The 22,108-nt window shown below is 38.4% G+C and overlaps 1 protein-coding gene across 5 annotated transcripts in view; it reads right to left on the bottom strand.

Annotated features, from left to right (window-relative positions):
- BCAR3 (BCAR3 adaptor protein, NSP family member) overlaps positions 1–22,108 on the bottom strand; it is an 87,666-nt gene that overhangs the window by 45,091 nt on the left and 20,467 nt on the right. For 3 of the 5 annotated variants that reach the window (XM_068199798.1, XM_068199797.1, XM_068199799.1), the window contains one exon: positions 4,642–4,966. In XM_068199798.1, coding sequence (XP_068055899.1) covers positions 4,642–4,966 — 325 coding nt within the window. Of the gene's footprint in view, positions 1–4,641; positions 4,967–11,098; positions 11,122–11,282; positions 11,439–22,108 lie in introns of those variants that run through there. The other 2 variants (XM_068199800.1, XM_068199801.1) reach the window with 2 other exon arrangements.

The following is a 22,108-nucleotide window of genomic DNA, read 5'->3' as shown; positions in this document are numbered from 1 at the left end:
AAAGAATGGAATTTGAACAAAAAATTGTCTTTACAAGTCCAAGGAAATGAAATGGCTTCTGCAAAGATGATGATGCAGGTTTACTGCAAAAGCTAGTAAACAGAAATTAAACCAGCACATACTCACAAATGTCCTGTATAATGTGAAACAGCCAGCATAAATTAACATCAACTTTGTTTTAAAGCTTTAATTAGCATGAAAACTTAGAGGGATGGTTTCTGGCAGATGGTGTGCTTCAGCACTTCCTAGGGGTAGGCTCAGCAGAGGGAAGACAGTGATTAAATGCAAATGTGTGGCCACAGAGCTTCTCCCAAAATATCCAAAGCTCTGTTCTACTGAATCCTACACTACATGCAGGGCAAAGGCAAAATTAACTGTATTTCTTTCTTTCAAACACTAAATTTCTAAGTGGACACTAAGGCTTTAGAAATACTAAGGGCTTCAAAAAAAAGGCATGTAACTCTACAAACTGCACAAAAAATTAATAAACTTATTTCTAAGAAATTGTGCCTAGCTTTGATTTTATTGCTGTGCTAAATTGTCCATCCTAAAATTGACATTAAATTATTTCAAAGCATCGTGGCCATCAACAGCATGAACTTTGTGCAAATCCTATTTTTGACCTCTTAACAATTCGTAATTTCACACTGGAGCTGTTATTAAACTGAATTTCACTTAATTTTGTCAACAAAATTCCTGTTTATTTGAACAGGAATGCAGGCTATTTGCAGGAAATAGAGGAATTACCAGTACTGAGAAAGGAGTATCTTTTCTCTCCTTCACTGTCTTTTAACTGATTGTGAAGATCTCATGTTTATTACCCTGACTCACTGACAACACAATGTTGAACCCATCACACCACTTGCATTACTTTTCTCCCCACAAAACAACCTTAGAACCTGTTTGACGGTGGGGTATCAAAGACATTTCTTTCTCACAGTATTCTGTGATTCTTGTATCTTGCAACATTACTAGCTTAATCTCAAACCTCAACTGGAGGAAAAAATCTTCAGAATATGCCTCATGCTCCTCTCTCCTTTTCTTTCCCTGGTGTGTATTTTGGCTTACCAATAAAGCAACAACTGTCAGCATGAGAGGACAAGAGGAGATGGCCTCAAGCTTCACTAGGGGAGCTTTAGATTACTAATAATACATTTATTAAGAATTTTTCCCACCAAAAGGGTTGTAAAAGCATTGTAAAAGACTGCCCAGAGAAGAGGTGGAGTTACCATCCCTGAAAGTGTTCAGTATTTGGATATGGCACTTGAGGACATCATTTAGTGGTGAATGTGGCGGTGATGAGTTTAGGAACAGAAAATACTACAGCTGTCAGCTGACAGTCCAAGAAGCAATCACTTGTTCTGCTCTCTCTTGCAATCACACTGCCTCATGAAACAGAGAGCATGGTATCAATAATGGAATCTAGTTTTGCTCTGGGATATTTGCATGTCTTTGCTCTATTCCATCTTCTTAATAACATCTCAGAAATTCCTTGCATCTCCACAATGAGATAACATTCAAGTATGTTTATAGCAGAGCCAGTACCAGACCCACAGAGATAACTACTGTGTTAACCCAAGACTACCTGAGTACTGTTGACATCCAACTGAAATGGCATAGATTGTCAAAACAGGCCTTTGGCAGCTGTCTTTATCACCACACTCAAACTAACTGTGACAGTGATAATTCTGCATTGCTTTTACGTCCTATTTATTTGAGGGACATTTGGCTGCATTAATGAAAAAGCATGAAAATGCCACCAGTCTGCTAAACTGTAAAGTCACTCTTGAAGAACCATAATAATTCAAATGCAGTGGAAATTTTGGGTTTACTGATGGCAGCCACATGACACAGGCCAGAAAAAAAAGCTACTGGTTCTAGAAACAGATGGGAATTTGAACAATTTTCCTCTAAGTAAAGGTATCATAATACAAGGCAGAGCTAAATAAATAAAGATAACCCAAGAACTAGGTCAAAGGGAAATTACAATTAAGTTTTATTTAGGTTTAAGTATCAATGTCAGATAATAAAGAACATTACACACAAGCAGCTTTAGTTTTACATGCTAAAATGAGAATTCTCCTTTAAAAGTGAAATTCTTGACTCTCAAAGGTGAATTCTTTTTTAGCTAATAAAACTACCTTTCAAGAGCTCAGCTGATCCTAACTCTGGTCATTTAATTATTTCCAAGAGACTCTAAAACTCAGATGCCAGCTTTCTCAAGAAGGAACACTTTTTTTCCCCTTGAACTAATTAACTAGCAGAGATGTACATTCACAAACCAAGAAGAGAACACATTCCTATTGCATTGAAAATTGAGAAGATAATTCCTCCAAGTTATCAGAAAAATTTCAGAATCAGAAGAATTCCATTAGGGAAGGATTCAGTTCATTATTATTTTCCTATTCTCACCAGTTTGGCTTATTTTTTGTTTCACAAGATAATGTGATATGTATTTATATATATCAAAGAGAGTATTACTCAATTTGAATTATTAAAATTTTATCACAGTTATGTTCTTTAGGTTAGAATTAATCAAACAATGACATAACTGAGCCACAGTTCAAAATAGTCATATCCATGTGCACATGAACATTGCAATCCTAATGACTATTAGTTCTGGCCCACTGGCATCAGACACAGCACTTAGCTTGAACAGTGCATCATGACAATGTTTAATGAAACATGTTTTTGTAAATGTTCAGTTTTGTAAAAATTACAGCAATGAAAGACTGATATACTCCTCACTGCAGAATAATCCTGTAATATTACATTATTTCACAAATTCCTACACTGAAGTAAAAGGGCTTTTTTTACAAAATCACTAATAAGGAAACATGTACTCCCCTATACTATTAGGCCCAGATAATTTCAATGTGAGTGTAAGCATTAGAACGCATACCTTAGCACATATGGCAAACTGCTTACCACATGAAAATCAGATTTTCTCTCTCAATTTTCCTTTAAAGTAAACTAATGAAAAGTGCAGTGTCATTGCAAGAAGATTCAAGAAGTGATATGTTTGCTGACTGCCAAGTTGGTATTGTCTTCTGCTCTAACACAACTATGCAGTCAGGTCATGAAGCAGAACATATAATGATTTATTGTAAAAATTAAAGAAACCAATTGTTAGAGGTTGTTACCATAGCATTCAGTGTGTGTTTTAGCAAAGTAATTGAAAGATCAAACAGGAACAGCATTTGGTGCTGTGACTCAATAGATACAAATTCTATTCACAGCCTGCACTAACAACATCCTTTGAATCTCTTTATTAATTCAAAAGCATTGTTTTAATTCAGACCAGGCAGACCTTGCTGATGTTTTCTTCTCAAGCATTCTACTTGTACTCTGAGTGGTTGCACGCTGAAGTGTTCCTTTTAAGACAAGGTTATATTCATAAGACAAGTTATCAGTAGGATTTCGTCTTTCAAGAAAATCATGCTTATTAACTGCTCTTAAAAAAGAAGATATAAAATACAGCTTCAGTGTGTATCACCATATTCTTTCCATGGCAACAGCCTAGGCTGCTGGCATTCTCTAAAAGTTTGTAAATAAAAGAAGAAAGTGATGTTTAAAAGCCAGCTCATGTAAGCAGGTACAGCTCAGAGATCAGTGACAGAGGAGTACTAAACTCACTTAGGTCCCTTCTTCTTTTCAAATGAATGGGGTATAGAGAAGAAAGTTGTATCTTTAGGTGAAAAGAAAGCTTGATCCCGTAAAGCACAAGCAAAAAGTGTAAGAAAACCACTCCACACACACAGCCTTACTTAATTTGAACTCGTCTTCACTCACAAGACTTGAAAAACAAAAAATTGTAGTGATGGATGCAGCAAGGTTGTAAATCCTAATTCAGAACTTATAATTTGAGTATCTTTTCTCAGCTTTTAACTCCATCAGCCAAGCAACCAAACATTCTCTCATTTCTATGTCTTTAACTGATCCACTGCATTACACTGAATTTTTCTTGTGTTAGTAGGTATTTTTTCCCATTATATAGAACTCAATATCAAAACAAAAAAAACAAAAAGGATATTTGCAAAATTAATTACCTTTTGTAAGCAATGAAATATCAGTGATGATAATAGCTTCCCAAAAGAAAGGCTAGCTATAAGAGTATGGCTCTTTCTCAAGAGTTTTGCATATGTTAACCACAAAGTCAAGCAGGAATAATAAACAGGGATAATTTGTCATTAGCTCAGTGCACATTGGATTCCACCAAGTTTTCATGTAGAAGGCTTAGCTCAAGATTTGAGGTAGCTGGAACACCGCTCTCCTTTTCCTCAGCCCTCCATCCATATGACATTGAATACAAATCAAAACCAAGTTTGAACACTTATGACTTCTTGTTTAAAATTGCTCTGTTACAACAATGCAAAGGGTCATATCAAAGCAATTCACTAACTTAAAAGAATTTCCTCCATGGGAATAGTACACAAAATATTATACTTTTTAAACATGCAAAGGCAAGACACAGTCATTAAAAATTACTTAAGTCTTCCATCAAGACCTAAATTGAATACCAGGGAGAAAACCTAACTTATAGTAAACAGCTGTACCTATGACTGGGCCTTTAGAGACCTAGAAGAATATGTAATAATCCATATGCAACTCACATATGTAAATTAAGGTTTTACAACATACCTGGCATGGAGTCCATTGCTCTTTCCATTGTCTGGAGGGTGCTCTTCTATAATGTCCTGTACAAAAGGTGGCTGCTGCCGTGCTCTGGTGTAAGGCAATGTTCCCACATGGCTAAATGTATCACAAGACCTAGAGGGAATTGCTCCCTTCTTCTTCCTGGGCAGAGTGCCATGGATAGAGATGCCTTCGAAGGAGTTTGAGCGATGCTCAATTGGTAAAGGTTTTGTGGTCAAAAGGTCCATGGAAGAAGCTAATGAGAACTGGTGGTTCACTGGGCCGTTTCTGGGAAGACTTGAAAATTTTCCTGCAGCTATCATTTTTGGTTCTGGAAAAACAAAACCAAGATTTCTTACTGTATATCAATCAAAGTCCTTACTTAAAGGAAGTTAAATAGCATGACTAACAAAGGTATCTGAAACCGAACTTTTGCTTTGCATTGAGGCAGTCAGATACCTCAAGACCCAATCACGCTGCTGCCAATGCACATCAAGCACACATGTATGTAATTTTATATATGTTAAAAGTCACAACCAAAACCAACCAGTCTGGACAAACATGCAAAAGCGGGCTGTGAACAATTCCCTATTTTTATCCATCAAGTTCCTCTTTTTTGCTTTTTCACATCCTCTGTAGACTCAGACATCAACCTGAATCACTGACAACAAGCAAAGTTTTCAGAGTATTTGTCAAAAAATAAAGGACGCTACAGCTTGGTTTGGAAGACTATGTTTTTAAACCCAGTAGCTGGCACACTGTGAGGAAAAACCTGTTGCTAAGGAGTTCTGCTCAAGTAATAAATCTAGCAGATAACTGGTCACATATTTCTAACAGGCTGTAAACTAAACGGCTCTACCCAAGAGATAAGGGCAGGAGCAGATTACTGGAATTCTCTTCTTCAGCATGCCCAGCCTGCTGGCTCAAATCGCTGTTGACACAGAGATTTGCATAGCTGTCAGTCTCTGGTACAATCAATTGCAGTTTGCCATACAGTACAGGTTTTTCTGTTTGCGTGAGCAAAAAGCTTAGTGAGACAAACCCTTCAGGCTCATTAACAAATTACAGTTCTCTTCCTCAAAAAATGCTGCCCTGTGCTCAGTTTATAGTGTTGTATTGCAGAAGGCAGACTGCTGCCTTATCCTATGTGGTTGTATTAGCCTGCAAAAGCCACTCTCTGGAACATACCACCAGACCTAAAGGGCAACCAGCCCTCTATTGTTTAACCTAGCTGCTAGCCAGGTGCTTCCCATAGAAACTGGAACAGCCACAGATGCTGCAGAGATTGATATGAACTCAGAAAGCAGAAGTGCTCCTGGAAATCACAGTTATGGACAGGGGGAATCTGTTCTGACCTTGGTCAAGTTCCATACTGAAAAATAAGATGAGCACCCTGAATGCCCAGCAGCCTGGAAGTCAGCTGCTCACAGCTGCACAAGAATTCCTCCTGTTTTGGGGAATGCACAGGTGTTGCAAGGAAAACAGAGGTGCCTCTATAGTCCTTCCACTCCCTTCTCCAGCCTTAGCATCACAGCTACCATCAAAATGTTTCTGCACTGAAGCTACTGTTACTTCTACTCAGAGGTTATCGTAAGAGGCTTACTTTTACAGTAATGCTAAAGCTGATATCAAAGTATGTAAAAATTCTGCTTTTTCCTGTCAGCTGCACTACAGAGATTTACCAGCTGGATAAGGTTTTCAGACCTCAACAAATCCCTTCCCAATTGTCCTGTATTGCAAGTCCTACAATAAATACTTAGTAATTATTTTTTTTTCTTACTCTTCAATTTGCCAAGTCTCTGTCAGAGCACAGGTACTATGCACTATAGTAGAAAAGTCTCTGGAAATAGCACTTCTGCCTAGGGAGAATCTGTTTGACTCTGGTCACATCTCTTAATGAAAATAGTAGAAAATATTTGAGGTGCTAGCAAAGAACTGACATTTTTTGTCATGCAGATCCAAATAAAATACAAAATACAAAATCCTGAAGAAACCAAAGTACGTTGTCACAAAAAAATCTGCCATAAATTATCACACTGATGTGAAATACTAAATCATCTCTCCATTTATGAAGTGGTTGAAAGACACCGTTTCTGCTAATTGGCAAGTACTAAAAATTTCACATAATTATTTTCACAATAATTGCCGTGAAGTTAGTTTTGCATTACAACTGTTCTAAGCAAAAGAACTGGTCCAAAGACACGAAGATCTAAAATGCAAATGCTTACGACAAACCTGCAACCTTCTCTAGCTAAAGCAAATTGACTGAGCTTGTTTCTTGTAAATTCAGCTTCATTATTAGAACAGAATGATATCAATTACCTCCAACAATTGGGGGAAAAAAGGCTTTTTATAATTCACGCAATAATTCGAAACTCAACTTTGTGTATTCACTGTAGAAAAGCAAGAAACACCGTTTATGGAGTCTGAAAAACTGGAAGCTAGCTGGCTCATATTGTACAAATCTTGTTCTCTTTTCAGGGCCTGCTGAGAGTCTGTATTTAATTATTGTAGTTTCTTATTGGTGTATATAAAAAACACATCCAAACCTCTGAATTCCAACTGGTTGTGTTCAGGTTATCCAGTGAGAAAGTTTTCCTTAGCCTTTCCTGCAAGGCTCCCATGGCTATGCTGAAATGGAACACATTATCTGCAAGCAGGTGTGAAACCCAAGCTGTTATTAATGTAAACAGAGAAAGCTTTGGTTTAATAGCTGATGAGTCCACAGTAGGCTTACTATGACATGAAATTTTCGACCACTTCATATTTGAGGATCCACAAAGAGAGCTGAGAATTCACTCTCCTAACCCAATCACAAAGTAATTCTTACAGCAGCCCAGTAGGTGTTCAATCCAACAGACTGAGAGTTTTCAACAAATTAACGACCCCCTGATGTATAGCATTTTCCATCTCACCCCTACTCCTAAGAAGCTCTTAAGAATCAAAACCAAACTCCCAGAGCTGATCTAATCATTGCTTTAAGTAGTACTCACGTGACTTACAAATTCAATACTTAATCCTCAAATTCATACCTGAGTACTGTTTTGAGGATTCAAGGTAGAGTTCCACAAAAGTGGAGTTAGTACAAAAGTACCTACATTCAAGAATTTGCAATACACGTAGCCACAAGTACGTGTGCAGCTTTGATAATATTTCTAACAATTCTCCCTACAAAACCTCTTTAAAAAACCCTCAAAAAATCCCAAAAAACCTCATAAAACAAATCCCAAACAAATAAAAAACCCAACCCAAACAAAAATAAAAAAAAAAAAAAACCCAAACAAAACTGAGAACAACAGGTCTGCTAGCTTCCACCACACATTTATCTGCTTGCCCCTGTGCAGCTATACTATATATTCTTCATAAATATTAACAGAGAACTACAACAATCAGCTTGGTAACAAAAGTCCCACCAAACCATCCATCCAGTTTTCTTGTATTGCATATAAACACTGGAAAGTGGAAGCCTCTTCAGCTGAAGACTCTGGAATGTCTCAAAAACTTCAGTATATGATTCAAAAAATGTTTGACTTCACCAGATATAGAAGCCCTGAAATTTTTACTCCCTAAGAGACAGTGTGCCTTGAACATTGGACATTATGCAATTAACAACAGAAATAGTAGAAACTGTAACAGAACAATGGCTCAAAAGGAATTGAAATTTAATTGTATACATTCCTAGTTGTCAAAACGCAGCAACTAACAAAACAGAACACTTTGGAAGTCAAGCAAATTTCACCTAACTAGGTGCAAACAAGATGAACTTGTGCCAATATAATGTCAAAAACAGGAAAAGAATTTGTATTTATACATAGAGTGGTACTTCTCTTTCTTCAGTTTGTAAGTTGGGAGAATATATGGGAACAGAATTGTTAGGAGTCACATTGTGAATTCAGAGAAGTTGAAAGCATGAAAGGTTTCCAAGTAACTTCTGACAGGTTCTAGTTTTTTGCTATGAATGAGGGTGAGCAAATACAAATGAAGAGGTCTCTCAAATCAATATCTCATTTAGGATAACAGTAGGATATTGGACATAAAATAAAATACGTATCTGGTGGACAAGTCCAAACAGCTGGGATTTGGTTTCTTCACATGATTGCTCAAAATAAAAATAACCATGAACAATGAAATAAATAACCTTTCAGTTTCCTAAAACAACACACTAAATATCCTTCTGCTTGTGCCATCTTTGGGATGCAAATCCAAATTTTTTGGCTCAGCTTGTCCTCATGAAATCTTTCTGATGTTCACACAGTCTGAGGAAGTGTTCTGATGGTTCATTCAAAATGACCCAGGTATAGGATCAAGTGCCCCTTCCATACCACAGCAAAACACAACCAATGGCAGTGGCTTCTACTGTTCTATTTCAATATACTGGAAGAAGAGAAGTGAAGGAAAGGGAAATCTTCAGTTCAGCCTCAGAGATGCATGAATGGCATAGCAAACAGTCCAAGGCTGTATATACTCATTCTAGTGGAAACCTCATAAAAGGAAACAGAAAAGTAATTTCAGAATTCCAAATTCAACTCTCAAGCTATTTCAAAACTCAGAGTTAGATCTAATCAGTTTTGGACATTAAAAGACCCAAATTTTTCTCACAGCCTTATTGACCTGGCATTTGGGTGATTCTTTTCACGGATCAAAATCACTGGAATTTATATCTGGTGTTATCATATCACCAATCTTTACCATTATATATGCTATGAAGCTAAGAGGGCTTGAACATGGTTTAAGATATTTAGCTGAATGCTCTCACGTATTTAAAAGACAGAGTCAACTTCTGTGAAAACTCTACTTACTTTTGCCACATCAAATCTCCTCACAAATTCATCTCACCCATCTCCCATCCCTCCCTCGGAATCAGCAACAATAAATTTCAACAAGTGGAAGATCCATTACTCTTTACTCCCTTCTAAGTTACTTAGCATATTTGCATGCACTTTGCAGATACGCACAGAAAAAAAAGGAAGTGAACATCCTTAATGGTAAAGAAAGTCAAGGTCAGGACAAACAGGTAGATGAAGTTCCCCAGATTTTTTTTTTTGTGTACATAATAAGAGAATAAGGGAAAAAGAAAAAGCATAACTAAAAAGCCTGTAAAGTTAACATACCATAGGAATAAATACAATCAAAACTGTAGCCATTATAAATTCAACGTGGATTTCATGTTGCCTCTCTAGAAGCAATGTAGCATTCTTCATTATTGTAACAAAAAAAGAAAGGATTTCTGCTCCCCAAAATGGCTTAGAAGCAACCTTCTGCAACCTGTATTTTCTGCTTTTGTAATGAAAAAGAGAAACTGATAGAGTAGCTTGTCTAGCAAGCGTGCCACAAGACTTTGAGAAAAATATTAAGGTTCAAGAACCTACCGCCTTTTATGATACAGAGACATAGATTGAGAAAGTGCATGCAGTAGTTCAAAGGCTTTAAGCTACTATCAGAAAAAAACATGAGTCTGTCAAACATCAAACATCCCCACCAGATTAGTCAGGTCACTGCTTCCAAAGGGTCTTGAAGTGCTATCACAATGTTCATGCTCTCCTTCTCTCTCTTTATATATGCCACACAATTTCCACCCTCCCCCCATACATCCTTGAGCTGTATATTTAAAATGCTATTTTTAACTATTATTCTGATGCAACAGCAAACACACAGCCCAGAATAAATTATTCTTGAAATGTCTTTTTTCCAAAATGAGAGAAAGAGAAACCCCATACTTCTCTTTGTGAATTTTCACATATAGAATGTCTTCATATCTATTAAAAAATGCCAAGAAAAAGTGATCTTTGAAGATGATTCAATAATAAGGACAGCTTTATTCATTTGGCCATGAAATTATCTCTGAAATGCAAGTACCCAATCAGTTAGCTCAGTAATCCTGAACAATATGAAACCTTGACTTGAAATAAACCTTCCCTCCCCATTTTACTGGCAGAAACAGAGAACTTTACCAAGGTTACAGACAAATCTAAGGGTTTTTTTAGCCAATGCTTCAAAAATACAACCTTTTGTTCCTTCGTTTCTTCTCTGGTAAAGGAAGCAATTTATTTTGAGTACTCCTCTGTTCCCACAAAAAAAAAAAAAAAAAAACCAAAAAAAAACCAAAAAAAAACAAAACAAAAAAAACCCAAAAAAAAACCCCAAAAAAAACCACACCCCAACCAAACCAAAAAAAACCCAAAAAACCCCCAAAAAACCAAACAGCCCACTTTAACTGAAAAACCTTTTCGGCATTACTATTTCAAACTAGCATCGCCTTTCAGAAATCACAAATTCGGACAGAAAGAAGTGCTTTTGTGCTCCCTCCCCTTCAGAAGACAGAAAAAAAAAAAAAAAAAGAAAAAAAAAAAGAGGACACAGCGTTTCTTCTCTCTCTACTCAGAGAAGTATCTCGGTATCTCGAGTACACACCAGCGTTTTATACTTCTTTAACAGCTTTCCATGGGATCAGTTCCCACAAAACCTAAGCGCTTGGATCCAGCGTCTCGGTAGCCACTGCCACAGCAATGGCATTTCTAGCAGCCCGCAGGCCAGCCTTGCCCTGCTCCCGCTGCCCCGACAGCGGCGTGGGGACACGGGGACACCCGCACACACAAAACCAGCTCTGCATCCTCTGCCCGAGAGCTGGACGCCGTCCCCGCAGTTACCGGGTCTGATCACCGCTGCTTCTCTCCAGGCTTTCTGCGGATCGGCTGGAGCTTCTGTCCTGGCCAAGCGACCTCCGGGCAGCGAGTGCCGGCCGGGCCCCTCCCTCGGGGCCGCGGAACCGGAGCGGGCAGCCGGGCAGCCGGGCAGCCGGGAGGGGTGGCCGGAGACCGGACCCGCAGCAACAGCGGTGCAGAGCGCTGCCAGAAAACGAGCCGGGACGTTCTCGGGAGAGCCCAAGGTCTGGCCGTGCGGCGGCGGGAGCCGGCGCGTAGCCAGCCCCAGCCCGCCCCAAAGAAGCGCAGTTCGCGATTACTTAAGGGTGACTCAACCGGAGCCTTCCAGGAGCGCCTTATCGCTCGCTGCCCGGCCCGCGACAGCCCGGCCCCGGTTCCGCGCCTCTCCCGCCCGCCTCACGAGCCCCTCGCGGGCGCCCCTCACCTGGGCCGGGAGGCGGCTCCGGGCGCTGCGCAGCCCCCGGGCGCTGCGTTACGGCCCCGGCCACACCCTCCGGGCCGCTCAGGCTGAGTCCCGCCGAGCCCCCGGCGCAGCAGCCCCCCGCAGGCCGTGACCTCCCGATGCCCTTTTTTCCATAGATTTAACACCTTCGCCCCCATAATTTCGTCTCTCAAATTAGCACTACAGCAAAAATCAACAGTTCGCTAAACCCACCCCGTTCACAGACGATTCAGAGCCTATTATGTACTTTACACACACAATTTACTTGAGAAAGTAGGTTGGTAGGCGCCCCCCTCCTCCTACCAAGTCGGGTGAAGTTATTTGTGCAGCAGGTTGGTGGGATAAAAAGCATCTTCTACAACAAAGGGTCAAATAAGTGTACAGAATCGGGAGCTGCTGACAGAACAGATGGTCACCTACCCTCCTTTTGTAAAGTACACCTTAAAAGCAATGAGATAATTACAGATACAACCTTCATTTTCAACTAATTATCTCGAGCACCTTCAGCTGTACTATTGACTTGGCCACAGGGCTTTTGCTTTAGTACAAATCAAGGCACACTCAGTTGACTTTTAAAGCACTGTCTCAATCAGTTTAACACTGTATTTGCCTCTTTTCCATTGGCTCAGTCCTTCAGGCTGCCTGGCCAACATTTCTCTGGTTTTACCACAGTTTTTCTAGTTATTTCAATTTCTATTGTATCGAATTCATAAGGCTTCATTTTTCAAACCTATTCACTGTTATCCTATTTGCATTAGCTTTCCAGAGGCACATACTTTTCTGCCTAACCAAATATTTAATTGATTTTGGCATGAAACATTTGATCCCTACTGGTTGTATGGTGGTTCTGTTTTGGGAGATCCTCTTCATGCACTATTTTTATTTCCCTCTAATGTTTAATCCTTTCATTCTCTTTCTCCATTTTTACCAGGACTAGCTTTAATAAATTGCTTCTGATGTATCTACTTCAGGGCCTGATTACATAATGTTGCTGAAGCTGTGGTCCTAAGATATCTAAATGATAAATGCAATTAAGGATCAGATTATTTATGTTCCAGGACCTCTGCATATTACCAAGCCAATAATCAAAAATAAATTCTACTGTTCTCACACTAAGCAAGTTAAACATCCGATAGTGACAGCAGCAGGATTAAAATTCCACATGATGTCTTACCACAGTGACATCTCTGGGTAGTGGGTAGAATTAGGACATCTAACTCTCTATAATTTGGCATTTTACGCATTGTCTATAAAACTGAATTTTGCAATCTCAGCTAACTGAAATATCTCACAGCAACTGATTTTTTCTTTTTAATGAAGCAATTCAAACCAGAAAAAACACTGAACCTTCATTTGAAGTGTAGCTAGAGTTTAAGAAACATTTAGCTGATCAAGACAAGATTCTTTAGCCATCACATAAGCTGCTGAAGTTCATTGGGAGATGAAAATTCATGGGAAAGTCTAGGAATTTTCATAGATATGAGCAGAACCTTTGCATAAGAAAGCTCAAGTAAAATGAAGTTTAGTGTAAAATAAGAGAAAGGAAAATAAAGGCAGACAGTAGTGCTCCAATATTCACTAAAGGACAGAGACAGAAGATTAGAAAATTAAATTTATCAAGTACACTAAGGTAAAGGAAGCTCAGCAGCATTTCTGACTGGTGTTCCCCTTCCCATAGCAACACCAGTTCCTTAAGGCAGGCATGAGCAATAGGGAAACATTATCAGTGTTGGTGTTGCCATACACCTTTTACAACAACTTCCAAAACAGAAAAGTTGAGGTAAATGTGAAATACAACAGCTTTCAAAAAGATCCATTCACTGTTGCTGGAACATAAGTTCCATAAGACATAAGACCTGTGGCATGCTGTCTGATAGACTTCTATATTTTGCTCTCCACAAATTACAAAAAATTATAGCATCTTATGGACACTGAACAGAGCCTTGAAGTTAAGATCTAAATTCAAACTAATTTCACATAAAGCAAGGCTTAACTGCACACCAAAACCTCACTCTTTTCTTTTGTCAATTGTTTTTCCCCAAATGCTTTGTCATTTGAGCTACTGATAAACTAGGAAAACTACCAAATCTTGACTAGCTGATGACACACTGCATTCGTCTTGCTGGTTGTAAAAAGTATTGAGGATAGAGAGGCACCAGAAATGTTTCAGGCACAGGAGCAGGTTCCAGAACTTCACTCGCACAAGTAATAATCTGTGGAGATTTCTCATAGAATATTCCATTCATAATCTTTCTTCAAAATATACTTGAGAGAGGGAGGGGAAAGGAACCAAAGAACACAAGACTGTGATCTCATGTTGGACACCAAAATACCTCACCAACGTGTCCAGTGCAAGAAAAATGGCATTAGGGTGAGAATACAGAAAAAGGAGTTGAGATACGTGGATTCCACATTCAGTTCTAGTATTTGGACCCACCTACTTCCTGTATGACATATACTGACATTTTTGTAACATACATCACAGTGGTATTTTTCACAGGGAAGACTGTATATATATATATATTTTTTTTTTTCACAAGGAAGACTATCAGCTTATCAAGTGGAAGATGCTACAGAAGTGCAAACTATTATTTTCCTCATTGTAGAAAGGAAAATTTCTTGCTTCTCTATCTAAACCACATGTTCCACAGTTCAGGTAAAAGACATTTCAAACTATGCCAAAAACTCTGATTTGTTAGCACATAACATGGTCTCTTACTGGCTGATTCTAATCACTCAGGAAATTTTTAGGCACTGTAGTTACAGAGGAAGTAGTGTCATGCTTGTCATTTTTTTATGACTAAGAACCAGAAAAGGGGCAGTAACTTCCTTAGGAGCATGACTATGTGCTAAGTAATGGGATCGTAGCCGGGCAGGCCTGCCTAAACTGTGGTTACTCTTACTTGCATGAGTCATTACATTCTTTTCCTAAAGTTTTATTTTGTCTTCAGGTGAAATTGAAAATTTGTCTTGGTCTTCATGTTTAACAATTTACACAACTAATCCTTGCATGTACTTGATGCAAAGCTGTTAAAGAGAATTTGCCTACAGGATGCAAGAGGGAAAAATTCAGAGGACTGCCTATAATAGCTCCACTGGTTGCGAGTTCCTTGAGCTTAAGCTAGATTAGATTCCTCATTGCAAAGCTTTTGTTGTTTTCATACTTCCTATCTACTTTGGAAATGAGTTCACTGAGCTATGGGACAAAGTCTGGAAGCATCAATGTCCTGAAAGGTGCACAGCACCTCTGTCAAGCCCTCCCCATCAGCACTCCATTTGAAGCTGCCACACCCCTGAGCCATCTGTTTATCTATATGGCATCATGCTGTGTATCACCTTGCACTGTAGCATTGTCCTTTGTGACACCAACCTGAGGGAGGCTGAGAAAGCCACAGTTTGCTGGCCATTGCTGGGGCCTTTCATGGCCACCCTTGACTACTGCTTTCTGAAGGAGGGGAGTATGTACAAGTGCATCTTTTCACCTGCAAAGACACCCAGAAAAGCAGCTAACTGAACAGATTAGTGAGGAGGAACACATCTGGGACACAGGTGCCAAGACCTGTGCTGCTATAGCTTGCATGCTTTAATTTTGACAAGAGTTGGCATAAGAGTGCTTGCCAGTTCTTGAGACCATTTTCAAATGTGCTTGGCTTACAGAAGCAAAGGAAACAATGGGACACAAGAAGTGGATTAATTGGAAAATTTCAATTTGTCCTTAAATGTCAGAATTCCAGGCTTCCTCAAATAGCCAGGAGAAAATGCATTTACTTCAAAAGCACTGTTCTGCAGCTGCAGTGATAAAATGCAGAAGTGACTACACATGATGAGGACATGGCATGTGTGGATTGCTCACACAGCAGTTCATGTAGATTCCCTGATAAACAAAAGTAAAACAAATTGCTACTATAGACTCGTCTTAGAATAAAAAGGACCCAAATAAACAAAATGCTACACTCAAGCCTCGACTCCCTACATAGAAAAAGTCATGATCATAGCTGTTGGCTAGGAAATTAAGTTTATTTCCCGGAAATTTTCAAGTTAATCAAAAACATTAGGGCAAATAAAAATGACAATATGAACTGAAAAATGCTCCAGCACTTGGAATCTGACAATATTAATTTTGAAAACTATGAGCTATGGCAACTATGCTTTCTAATATCCTCCCTGGCTGCCAACTGAAACTGAGGCAAGTTTAGTCAGCACCTATCCAGACATCCATAATAAAACTACCAATATGATCTCTTGCTATTTGATCTGTCTTAGATCTGGAGACACAAGGTCCTTCAGAACCTCCCAAGGAGTTACCTGTTAGGAGCTGGTGTTCAGAAACCTTGCAATCCCCAGCCTCAGAAAAGCTTGCAAGCAGACACATCCCATAGCTGATCATTCTGCAAACAATGTTGTAGTACAGCAAGAGGGTTTGAAGAGTTATATAAACTCAGTCATTGTCAGATATAATACAAGAAAGATATCATCTTGAACAAAAAATAATTAGTAATTTTAAAAGTTATTAAAAATAAATCACACAGATTCTCTGGCAATAATATGTTGTGTCCCTTTCCCCCTCTTTCAATTTGGTATTGAAAATCATGTGAAGCAACTTGTGCTGGCATTGATTAGACAGATCTGTTTCAAAAGTTTGAAATACACTGGTAAAATGGCACTAAATCCAGTTTTCTTTTTATTGACTAGTTTTGGTAAATTATGCCTTAAACTGGAAAGAAGCTGGACAAAGTCTCCTGGGTCCCTTTTTACCCGAGGGTCTGTTCTTCCCTCTTTGCTTTTAGCAGTGGTAGAACTCTAAGACTTCTTGCAAGCTTCTGTTTCTCCATGTTTCTGTAAAAAAGTCTCAAATACAGGGGAATTACCAGCCTCTCTTTTTATGTGACAGATGTTTTTCATTTTGAACATAACTGATGTAGAGGCAAGGATAAACAGAGTATGAGAAAGCACCAATAAGCAAATTTGGAACTTGCAGTAGATGAAATGGTACTGTCAGAGGTATTTGTTAACAACTCTGTAACAGCATTTACATTGCTGACTTTCTCAAACAGAGAAACTCCAAATCCTTGTGTCTCTCAGTGAGAGCAAAACGGACCACACAGGTAGCAATGCCACCTCTATCATGCAGATCAAAGCGTTCAAAGCAGCTTCCTCTCCCTCTGTTGGCAAAGTTACCAGCCTGCTTTAGCATGAGGTTGGAATCTGACAGGTTGACACTACATACCACTGCCCCAAAGCACTCTGGCTGCATTTGTAATGTTTCAAAGGGCAAAAGCACCAGAATGTATAGAAGGACTTTATCTGAGAGTGACAAAGGCAAGATATTTGCAGCTGACAGTGCCAAACCAGTCGTGGCTTTGTACTAACTGTAATGGTCATCTAATGAAAACACAGGAGAGAGTGCCTCAGTTATTTTACACCTTTTTTGAAGATATACTTCTCTAGTTATATTATCCCAAGCACAATTCAGGCTCTGTAGTGTTTGCTCAGGTTTCTTCTTAATACCAGAGAACTTAGGTCTTCCATGTAATGACAAGAAATCACTTCATATTTAACTTCATACTACTGCAGCATGGCAAGAAATACAACATAGGCAGAAACAGTTATCTAAGAATTTAAACGCAAAATCTAAAAGCAGAATGTTATGGAATATTAATTGCATTCAATCTAATTCAGGTTTTGCATATTATTTTATGTTTACCTACAATAAATTATGTCAATGCATATATTTTATTTAAATGCAGTAAGGCTGGCCTTCTTTGTATGATAAAAAAAATCATAATAGATCTAAACCTATATCCTATTAAAACTCCCTGTATAAGAAAACCTGTACAAAACAAAAAGGAAATATTCTTTATACCTTTTGCCTCTCAGAGAAAAACACATGAAATGTGTTAATGAAATCACATGAGGCCATAAAATGCTATTATTTGGAATTTATCTCAGTAAAAGAAGTTATTGGAAAAACCAAGTTCTAGCTCTTAGAGCACCTCCTTAAAAATACTTCGCACTTAGCTTTCTCTATTTCTTTCCACTCATAACTCAACCAGTGATGTACAGAAATATACATCACGAATACATGCAAATGTATACAAATATTTTAATAGTGAAATGATACTAAGTTTTCAAATATAATGCTGTATTTAAATTCATGTCTCTAAAAGGAAGAAAGAAATATCATCCGTGTCTGGCAATATCCAAGGCCTTTTTTTCATTGTATCAAATTAGACATTTTAATTTAAGTCTTTACATTTCCCTCTCTACAGGTACCATTTCTACTGGACTGAAGGAGCTGGTCACATCATGGTGGGTTTCCTCAATACATTTGAAGCACGATTTATTCATTTACTATAGGTCATAAGATATCATAATAGAATTCCACTCCTACAGACTGTGGCATACTATGGTAAATGAGACGAAATACAACAAACATAAAACAATATGGTTAAATAACATTCTGGGCCAATCCCACATAGCATAACCCCTGCTTTAGTTATATTAGAGGATACTGAGAAAACTCTGCTTCCTTCCAGAAGCACTAGCATACAAGTACTGGGCTGTGGCTTTCACAATGTGTCTTGAACTGTTGTGTTGCTTGACACACTGCAATGCCTCATGCTCAGGGAAGGAAGACCTTTTAACTAATACAGGAGTCAGATTGCACCTGATTTGTCATACCACAAGAAGCATCTTCTAAAAGAGGATATGTAATTTTCTGGCTTTTTTAAGATGCCACACAAGTATTTCAAAGAGGTGCTAGATAGCCACAGAGCACAGAGAACATTCTTGTAAGCATAGCCCGTATTTTTTGCGTTTCTTAGAAGTGCTAGTACCCAATTTTTGGATGCATCTTGATTCCACACTGTAACAAGCCCAGGCATGTAGCAGGCCTCACCCCTACAATTTCCATGGAATGGAAAACAAAAAGTACATCCCAAAGGAGTCACAGCACATGATGAGTACACGACTGGATACTGGTGCAGATGGCAGGACATCAAGATCCGGAACGTGCTACAGTGCACGTCAAAAGGTAAAGTCAAGATATAGGAAAAAATACTGTGGAATGAATATTTATATAGCTTCCTATTCATACCTTTTTGAAAAGTTTTGTTAGATTAAATACTTAGAGACTGCGAAAGTATTCTAAGAAAGCATCACTGGATTGCTGTGCTCCTTCATGTTTTCACTTGACATCTACTTTTGTCAGTAGCTGATCCTGGAGAAACTATGGGTTAGACTCTACACAGCCACACGGTCTTCTGTTGGGAACAGGGGTAGGAAGTATGTTTAGATCTGGTAATGATTTTGCACTTAGAAAGAAAATCTTCAGAAATTGGAAACACTTTTCAACTTGTATACTTTGATTTGCAAGGAAATGAAACATAGTGATAAATCCTAAGCAAATATTGGAGATCATCAAGATTTAGAGAAAGAAACAAATGCTTTCTTGAAATTAGTAAGGCTGCATACAAAAGAAGAGATTAAATATTCCAGAACAACCACAGTTTTAGCTTTTAGGCCTAAATTAATTCCACCAGCTGACAGTGTTTGCTAAGATCTGTCAGGAAGTCAGCCACCCTGGTATACCTCTGCAATCAACAAAACATAGACACCTACAGAAGGTAGTGAACTGAATTATCTGCTGAATTAATCTGTCTCTCCAATAGTAGAGGGAGCAGAGAGACTTGCCTCCCACTTAACACCTTCAGTTGTGGTTTCAGTTTGCGCTGCATGGCTGTTTCAGCCATTAGGGCTCAGCTGTGCTGTGTCTTCCACGGCCATTCAGGCTCTTGGGAGCATTTGTGCAGCTGAACGGTGAATTGGCTTGGGGACTTGATGTGGATGGAGAGGGGAGGAAAAAAAGGTTGTTTACAGCTGGACATATTTCCCAATGGGTTCAACATGCAACTGCAGGATAGTTTCACAGACAACTAAAGGGATGATAGAGAGATGGGGAAAAGCAGCTAAGGAAAGATGAAAATGACACAGACTGCTTAGGGTGGCATTTTGGAAACTCAGCTTCAATCACAGTCAAGAGTCAACAGTACAGCAGCATTTCAGTTTTCTGATACAGATCAAAAATATCAGAGCCCCACTATTCAAATCACTGATCTACTATTAAAATTTATTCTGCTGGGCTGAAGTGGTGTAACAGATTTGAATATTTATTTTCCTACTGATTAGCTAATGCCACTCAAAAAATAAATTGTCTAACTCACTTCCCTATCACTGACTGCCATAAAGATGGCATAAAAGCATCAGGCCAGTGAACTTCGTATTGTGTACTCTGCCTGATTCAACAGATCATGTGCACATGTTTCATCCAGCTCTAATGTGTTGCTGGGTATTATGTCAATGTACAGATCTTGGTATTAATTACTGTGGAAACACAGCCCAAGTAGCTAGTCAGACAGGATGAATCCAAATCTAATCCAAATGTACTGAGACATGTCCTGTTCAAAGTAGTTTCAGAATCAAGATATTTTAGAAAACAGAAAATGTTTTCACAACTACTCCCAAAACTTAATGTCACTTTTAACCCTGTGCAAATGCTTACTTATTAAAGTGACTTATCACTTGAAGCACTTTCTGGAAACTGTTGAACCAGCACCAAATAAAATGCTCTTGCTTAGAGCTCAAAGTAACAGCAAACAGAGAAGATAGCCTTTGCTCCAATCCAGTAAGTACATTAGTAGGACATTAGCATTTATTTACTAGAATAGAAAATTTAAGAAGTTTTCTCTAATATCTGACTACAGTAAAGTTCAGTGCTGGAAAACAAGCATTTTAACTGATTAGGCACTTTGCTACTAGACACAGCATTCTGTCAAAGACAGACACAAAACAAAACCGTGTCATAATAGGCTGGAGACCAGATAACAACCATTAGTCCCTACTGTGAAAACAAACCAGTCTGCACTCACGTATGACTGACTGAACTGATCTGTTTTCAACCTTCCCAGAAATCCTTAATACAATAGGCAAAGCAATTGAGGATGTAAATATCCCAGTGTAAACAGAACATGGAGATTAATGTGTCTGTATTTTTTTCAAGCATGTAATTCAATTATACTGAATTGAAACCCAAAACCCAACAGCAAATGGAAACATTGCTCAAGATAAATGCCCATAAAAATATGAACCAGCACTAATTTTACTAGAATTTAGCTTAAAGAGTTCTAGCAATTAACTGCCAAAAGGAAAAAAAACAAAACCAAAATGGCATACTGCTGCCACTTTGCAAAATCTGTGTCTGGAGGAAAAAAAAAGTATACACAAACCATTTTAAAAAGAAATTTTTTGACTCAAATTCATATTCACTGAAGTCATCAGCAATACATCAAGATTTGATGTAGACTCAACATATCTGAAGCCGAACAATCATGAGTTGGAAACTTCTGGTGAGTTGAATGAAATGTTGCATAACTATCTACAAATCAATTTACCATGTCAATGACAGTTTGAAAAGTGTAGTTTCCCCCTGAAAAACATTGCTACATTGACAACTGTAATACATGCCACACTTTAGAACCTGAAAAGATTACGAAACAGTCTCAATGCACACAAAACCAGATACCAATTGAAACACATCCAGTTTCACTGCAATCATCAACTGAAATAATTTCCTAATCTGTTCACAGTAGCAGTTACAAAAACATCATATTTACATCTATATTTTAAGACAGTCAAACCTATGAGCTGTAGAAGTTGTGTAATTGTTAAATCAATATTGAACTTGTCAGAAAACACTGAGGAAATAGTGACCTACTTGTACACAATCAGTTCTAGTTCCTTCTGAGAACTTCATTAGCTAACACATTTTATGAATAATCAATTTCTACACATGGTCCAGAAGTCTTATCTTGACCAAGAGAATGTAGCAGCAGGACTGTTAGTCAAGTAACTGTTTCACATTAAATTTGTAAAAGCCTTTGGCAGTGATCTGAAGAATTATTGGACAGAATGCATAATACTTGTATCTCAATCTTGTGATCAATTCTCAAACACCCAGTACAAGTCAGAGTTTAATAACTATATCCTTCCACTGAGACTAGAATGTCTTATAGGACTTGTTCCAACTCTCATGAATTTGAGTTTAATTTTGATACTGAGTTGATAAAAACAACAAATGATGCAGTGATCAAGTCTTAATTCATTGCAAAGTCCCTAATGGAAAAGAAGGGTCAGAACTATACAAGCACTCATCCTCTCCTCAGTAGGGATGAGGTCGGATGTACACAAATGAGCTTGGTTTAGATCTTCTGATATGATCTTTCCAAATGAGGAAGGTATTTGTGACACAGATTTCTGTCAATTATGGTATGTTAACATTACTGTGTTTTGTTAAGATGAAGACTGTTAGAGC

Source organism: Anomalospiza imberbis, chromosome 9 (genome assembly GCF_031753505.1).
Source record: "Anomalospiza imberbis isolate Cuckoo-Finch-1a 21T00152 chromosome 9, ASM3175350v1, whole genome shotgun sequence".
In the NCBI taxonomy this organism is placed as follows: Eukaryota; Metazoa; Chordata; class Aves; order Passeriformes; family Viduidae; genus Anomalospiza; species Anomalospiza imberbis.
This window is presented reverse-complemented; position numbering and strand designations above follow the sequence as displayed.